The 7,312-nt window shown below is 33.7% G+C and overlaps 1 protein-coding gene across 1 annotated transcript; it reads left to right on the top strand.

Annotated features, from left to right (window-relative positions):
- The first annotated feature begins 5,070 nt into the window (after window positions 1–5,070).
- LOC115990478 (protein RALF-like 19) lies at window positions 5,071–5,421 on the top strand. Its single transcript, XM_031114307.1, has one exon. The coding sequence runs from the start codon at window positions 5,071–5,073 to the stop codon at window positions 5,419–5,421; it is 351 nt and encodes a 116-aa protein (XP_030970167.1).
- The last annotated feature ends 1,891 nt before the right edge of the window (window positions 5,422–7,312 follow it).

Here is a 7,312-nt window from a genome sequence, read left to right as displayed (position 1 = left end):
GATTTCAACATAGCATAAAGGCTGTAATAAGCAAGGTACATACCATAAAGCCTATAAACTATGCATAAAACATTAACCCTAAAAGCTTACAAAAGCACATGGGTACAAACCACAAAATTACTGAATAAAAACTTAAACAATATAAGCTAAAAGTGCTTAAAATTTCTCCCCTTCAGAATGATGAGAAGCTGTGATACACTTGGAACATATATACTTGTAACCTGAAACACTTACACAAAACACATTAGACCCTCAAGGTAAAGCAAGTAATAAAAGGATAAGTATAATATAACAAGTAAATTGTGATCAAATAAACATGATGTGAAACATGTGAGCAACTTGATCATACACCAAAACAGTCATATAGAAATGACTACGATGATCACATAGCAAAGCAAATAATCATCCGAACATGCATTCAATGGAGCACAATAGCATAAGGAAGTATGCATGTCCAAAACAAAAACATAATGCGATGAGAACAACAAAGTATAACTCAAAGCACCATAAAGCCAACAAGAAAACAAACAGAACAAAGTTTTATAGTTAACACAATGTCTTATCTCCCTTGGAATATGCATCTCTTCTATGGAAAATCTCTCCCCCTACAAATGTGCACGAGAAATAGAATTTCTCCCCCTAAGGATATGCACAAGAGTCATAACAAGAGTCATAAAGAAATGACAAAACACTCTGGTATACTCTCTAGAGTATACTCTCCCCCTTTTTGTCAGGAATAGACAAAGGGTCAAGGAGAAAAGAAGGCAAGAGATGAATGTACGAACAATGCTAATGATGCATGAGGGGTGCGAGAAGAATGAGAAAATGAAGCTCAAACCTAAGACAAAGTAACATGCTATAAAGCATAAGGTAAGCATGACATGCTAGGATGAAGAAATAAGGTAAAGACCAATGCATGACAAAGGTAGCAAAGGTGTGTGCAAGAGGTGGCTAAGTGCAATGCATGACCAATGCATGAAAAATGCACATGTGGGGCAAAGTGTACTAAATACACAACCAATGAACCAAACATGTTCCTAATGAGGAAACATGAGAAACCCCAAAGTTTGGTACTCATCGGAGTCCAAACAAGCGAGAAAATGTCTAAGAGACATTTTATCAAACACCTAGCATACACATTATGAACAATAATGTGAAACAATGCATGAACATCATGAAATCCACCCTTAATACATGTTCTTTCTGCCACAAGGGGCCAACATCCAATGCATATCAACAAAAGAAACCAATCCCATGAAGAAATTTGACAAAAATTAAGTTTTCCCAACCCCAATGATAAAAATTCCAACCAAGAGCACAAAACTCTCCAAAACATAATCCAAGGATTAAAAATAATGAAAAGAATTTATAATTACCTTAGAAATGTTAATGGAATGAAAAACCATTCAAATTGGTTGGGTTTTGATGTAAAAAATATTGAAAGAAGGGTTTTAGAGAGGATGGGAGAGGTTTAAAACAAGTTTCCCACAAAAAGCCCTTTAAAAAGTTGTTTCTGGGCGTTTCGTGACTGGGCGAGTCGCGAAAATTTTCGCGAGTCGCGAGTAAGTCGCGAGCCAGCCGCGAGTCGCGAGTTTCAGTCGCGAAAATTTTTGCGAGTCGCGAGCAAGCCGCGAGTGAGTCGCCAAAAGCTTCTGGATGAGCTCGCGACTGGGGTTTCGCGACTGGCGAGTCGCTAGCTGAGCCGCGAAAAACTCTGATACCTGTTTTTCAATACAGAACATGTTTAAATAATGAAAAACAAAGTAAACACTAAACATGAACACAAAAAGTAATAAAAATCACTTCCAAAAACATATAAAATAATCAAAAATCTTTTTAGATTAAACCATATATGATTGAGCACACACACATCACATTTAGACAAGTACAATCTAACAAATGAATAAGACATCCATTGAACATTAGGCATGTGTGTTGTGTGTGTATATCAAATGTGGAATAGTCCTTAGTCTAGAGTGAAGCTTCAATGATCAATTCAATCAAGTCATACACAACTAGTACTAAGTCAAGTGGTCTATCTCAATTATAGAAATGAACATATATGACCTCCCACAAGAAAATGATTACATATGATGAAGCTTTTCATTTGGCTTCTTACAATTCGAATAATTTGATCATTTTGAATCAATACAACTCATTTTGAGTAATACATCTCATTTTTGAAATTGATGCCTGAAATTTTTGATATTCCAATTTGATGAACAAGCCTTTGGCTTTTGGGCATCAAACATTTTCAATACAAGTCGCTTTCCCTTTTTCCTAGTCAAATACTAGTATATGCGACGGCTTTTGCAGCTCATTATCTCTTTTCATTTTGAGATTTACATTTATTGAGCTCTTTAAGCAATAAAAATAAAAGAGTGGGAAGAGATATAAGCACAAGTCTACGCATGTATCAAAACCAACATGACTATTGACTAATCATTCATGACAAGCTTGAAGATCGATTTACAACAATCACACAAAGATATCAAGATTTTTCCCACAAAGACATAAGTGCAAAAATAACAAGCTAAGCTCGTAAATGCACAAAGCCATTTGTACAAAGGTACAAGGCCAAACTCACATGAGATATGTGCTCAAACATATACGATCAAACTTTTTGAATTTTTCACTTTTTATGTGGTTTTGGATTTTTTACTCACACAAAGTAGAAACATAAAAGTAAGATCAAGAACAAAACAATGCATACAAATAAATGCAAAATGCACAAAATGCATGATGATATGACATTTAATGCATGAAGGGTCCTACAAAGATTGAAAGAATTAGATCAAGGACCAAAAAGAGCACAAGCTCAACCATAGGAACCCTTCCTCATCCAAACGGAATGATTGTTTGGAATGAGTGTCTCAAGGGAAGTGAGACGAGAGTTGGAAGAATGAGAACCAGAGATGCACATAGTCAAGGAGTTAAGAGCATTAAACATTTTCTTTAACAACATGCTATTTTCACTCAAAACCGGTTTACTCTTTTTAGCATAACTTCCAAAAAGTTCAAGTTTCTCTTTTCTTTTGATTCTCTTAAGAGCTTGAAACTTAGAGCAATGAGGTCTTAGATGACCAAAGACACCACAATGGTGACAAACAATGTATTTAGGTCCATTAGGCTTTTTGGGAAGGGATCTAACAACAAAGGTTTGTTCTCTTTTTAACTTGGGGCATTGGGGTCTTATGTGACCGATCACACCGCAATGGTGGCAAGTAGGAACAGACTTAGATCCACTCAAATCCCTAGATTGGGACCTAAACAGAGGCTTAGGCTTAAAAGCATTTTTCTCCACTTTTTGATTTCTTTTGTGTGGAGGAATGTACACCGATTTGTCCTTTGAGGTAGAACACACAATAGGCACAAAATCGGGTACCACAACATGATTGTAACATATATTTTCTTCCATTTTAGCAACAGGTTCAGCAATCAAACACTTGGCATGCATCTTAAGAGATTTATTTTCAGATTTAAGATCATCAACAAGTTTGTTAGACAAAACAAGTTTAGCATCCAAGTCCTTATTTAAACATTCAAACTCTTTCAGCTTTTCAAGAGAAATTTCAGCAAGATTCTTATATTTCTCAACCAATTTGTTGGATTCATTGAGTTTAACAATCAAATAATCCTTTTCACAAACTAACTTGCTCAAATTCTTTTGAAACTTCTTATCTCCTTTCTTCAAGAGTTTGTCAACAACATCCATAGATTCAAGTAACATGTCATCACAATTATGAGGATTAACACTCATAGAGGCATTTTCACAAACACATGACATGTTACAATCAACAATATCCATAGAAGCATACAAAGCATTATCCATGGCAAAACACACAAGGGGTCAAGGATCACACTTAGGTAATAAAACCAAAACAAGTGTACCCGCTCTGATACCAATTGAAAGTTCAAAAACGTGTATAAACACCCTTGAACGTTTAGAGTTAATTAGGATTATGTTTGGGAGCCAGGATTACTTTTGTAAGTAACACTAGAGACCAAAAAAAAAAAGTCACAACAATTCCAATATTAGCATACAAAAAAATTTTAAATTAGAGATTAAAATATGCTCATGTGTGAGTTGACATGTTAATTTTAGAATGTTATAAAATTGTTGTAACATTTTATTGTGTCCTTAGCATTAATATTATTTTTATTGAACCTAAATTCTTAAAATTATCAAGTTAGGATAGTCAATATTATTTTTAGGGTATACAAATTATGTTAATTTAAATATAATTATGTATATATATATATATATATATTTTTTTTTTTTTTGGGTAAGTCAAGGTGGTTTTGTGAATTGGTTTAAAAAATGTATAACTTTTGTCAAATTATTAATGATGTAATTTGATCTTACCTTATTATTAGATTGTGCATAATACTAGTTTTTATTTCAAAAATGAAAAAGACATCGAAGGACAAAGTTAGTTCTTATATTCTAAGAAGAACGTTACAGATATAAACTATTTTATAATATTTTTACAAATTGTTGATTTGAAAATTTTTTTCTAGTTCTTATTTGGGCCTATCACTAACATCACATTTTTATTTATTAATAATCACTCATTCCGTCAGCTGTTTGTAAAATAGTTTGTACATGTTACTATCAGCTGATTGTGAGATAGTTTGTACATGTTGAGTAACGTATTCTAAATAGAGGCATTGGCGGTTGTAAATACAGTCACTCTCCAAGCTTTGGCAAAGCTACGCCAATCGTACAAAACACCCCCAGACAAGAGCCATCTCTATATTATAAATAATCAAAACCAAAAGTGAGAAAAACAAGGAGCAAGAAATGGATACCCCAAATTGCGTTAAACCACAGAAAACATAACCATAAAAATCCCACCCTCCAAATTTCCATTACTCTCTCTCCCTCTTTTTCTATCTCAAGAACCTCACAACCATCCTAGCTTTCAATCTATATCCTTCTCTTCTCCCTTCTCTAACAAGAAGGGTAGAGCAGAGGCCAGGCATAGCCAAAGAAACTCTCTTTTTCTCTCATAAACTTTCCAATATAATTTCTTTTACCTTACACACACACACGCGAACCTGATCAAAATGGAGGTTAAGGCTTGTTTGATAATCCTCCTCCTTGCATTGGTCGTGGTGGCTGAATCAACTCCTTATATCCATGAGGCTAGCAGGTGGGGTCTGACCAAGTATGGCACATGCGATGGCGCAATTGGTGAATGCATTGGAGAGGAGGATGAGATGTTGATGGATTCTCATCCTAGCCGAATGCTTAGACGCCGCCGCCAGAGGTACATAAGCTATGGAGCTCTCAAGTCCAACTCCGTCCCATGTGGTCGCCGCGGTCACTCCTACTACAATTGTCAAAGGAGGCGCAAGGCTAATCCTTACAGACGCGGTTGCAACATCATTACACATTGTGCAAGGATCACTGGTTGATTCAACAACAACATTCATCTACGTGCATGAATGGAAGTAAGAGCACAATTAAAAAAAAATGTTATGCTGTTTGGTTATTATAATCATTAGTATTTTATTATTTGATCAATCTGGGATATTCTTGAATAATCTTGCAAGATTTCCTCCGTTGAATCTTTGAACTTTGGTATGGCATTTTTTATTTTATTTATTTGTTTTGTATGTGTTATATGTCATTGTGAGGTGGGTGAAAAAGGGCCCGTTTCCTTTGCTTCTGTAATCTCCCTCTTCTTCTTATGTGTATTTGTTGGAGAAATAAAATGGCTTAGATTGTTCGGCGTAATTTGAATATAAAGAGGGTTGAATAGGTTTTTGCCTCTTTAGTTTTTCTTCTAGACTAGCTTTTTGCCATGCATGCAAATTACACTTTTTTTATTTAGTCTTTTAGTCTATGTTGTTTGGTTCTTTTTGAAACTTTCCATTTTGTTATATATAATTCATGATAAGATCTTCAAGATGTCTGGGAAAAAATAAATTAAATAAATATTGGTTCAATTTCTTGGAAATTTTACGTTTGTGTTAAACAGATTTTGATGTTGTGTCCTTTTGCATGAAATAGTATTTTGTATTCACATTATTGATTTTCAGGAACACTATAGATCACCAGAAACTAAATGTCTATAAGATGGAGAAACAAGAGAAAAATAATCAAATAAGCGCCATTGACAATAACTAGTTTTTTTCCCCCTCCTTTTTGTTGCCAATCTTTGGCAATCGTGGCTATTTAACATTGTGACCTCTTTAAATTTGAAGATTATAAAATAAAATTCTGAATGATAAGTAAATATGTTAACTTTAATTGCCTTCCTGTTAGTGCAAATTAGCATATTACAAAAAGAAATTGTTCTAATCCATTGAAAGTCCATCGAGCTTATGGATTTTTCAATGGAAGATAATGGAAGATAATTCTATCTTTTTGTAGAACCCTCTTCTCTTGATGTAGGTGAGATCTAATACATTGTGAACTCTTTGAATTTTGAAAATTATGGAGTTAACTTTTGCATGATAAGTAAATAAGTTAATTTTTAGTTACCTTCAGGTCAATGCAAATATATTCTTCTTCTTTTTTGGTTCAGTAAAAGTTCATTTAAGAGAGTCTCCTTCCTTTAGATCCTCCTCCCTTAGCATGGGTCCATATTTGATCTCAGGATCTTTCTTTGATAATAAAGGACTTTATCATTTTCTTTTTTAATATAGGAAAGACTTTATCAATTAATTAAACCAACTGGTAACCACTATCTTATAAAAAAGAATTGTATGTAAAAAAGAATTTCTGGAATTTCGAAACAATGCAGATTTTTTTTTTTTTTTTTGGTTGATATTTTTGAATTTTCTTTTCAGGTGGGTAGTGGTTGAATGTTTTATATTAGTACGTGAAGAAGCCAAACCACAATGACAAGGGATTTTGGCGCAAATACAGCCACTTTTGATCGAAACTTGTTAAAGCAAAAAAAATTTAGTATACGATTTTTAATTTTATGTGTATTTCTTGCTTCTATATACCATTAAAAAAAAAAAATTATTAAAGCTTGTTTCTATTATTACCTTGTTCAACGAGGTTTTCGGCAAAGCATATATTTTAGAAGTGTTTAGATTCTTTTGAATATTTCTTTATTAACATTTCTTTGTCCAAACATTCGGTCAAAGCCGTTAACCTGATCATCCATTCTACAGCTGTTTAGATTCTAGGGGGTTGTTTGGATTTGTTGTTTTTCATCACCCATCACTTTATTTTCATCACCCATAACTCAAAATTAGTGGGTCCCATGGCAGAAGAGTTTGTTTGGATTTGTTTTCAGTTTTGTTTCTATTATTCAATTTTCTGATTTTTGAATGATGAGTTATGGAAATT

The sequence above is a fragment of the Quercus lobata genome, chromosome 5, assembly GCF_001633185.2.
Source record: "Quercus lobata isolate SW786 chromosome 5, ValleyOak3.0 Primary Assembly, whole genome shotgun sequence".
Taxonomy (NCBI): Eukaryota; Viridiplantae; Streptophyta; class Magnoliopsida; order Fagales; family Fagaceae; genus Quercus; species Quercus lobata.
The sequence above is the reverse complement of the archived record's forward strand: the minus strand, read 5'-3'. Positions and strand labels throughout refer to the sequence as shown.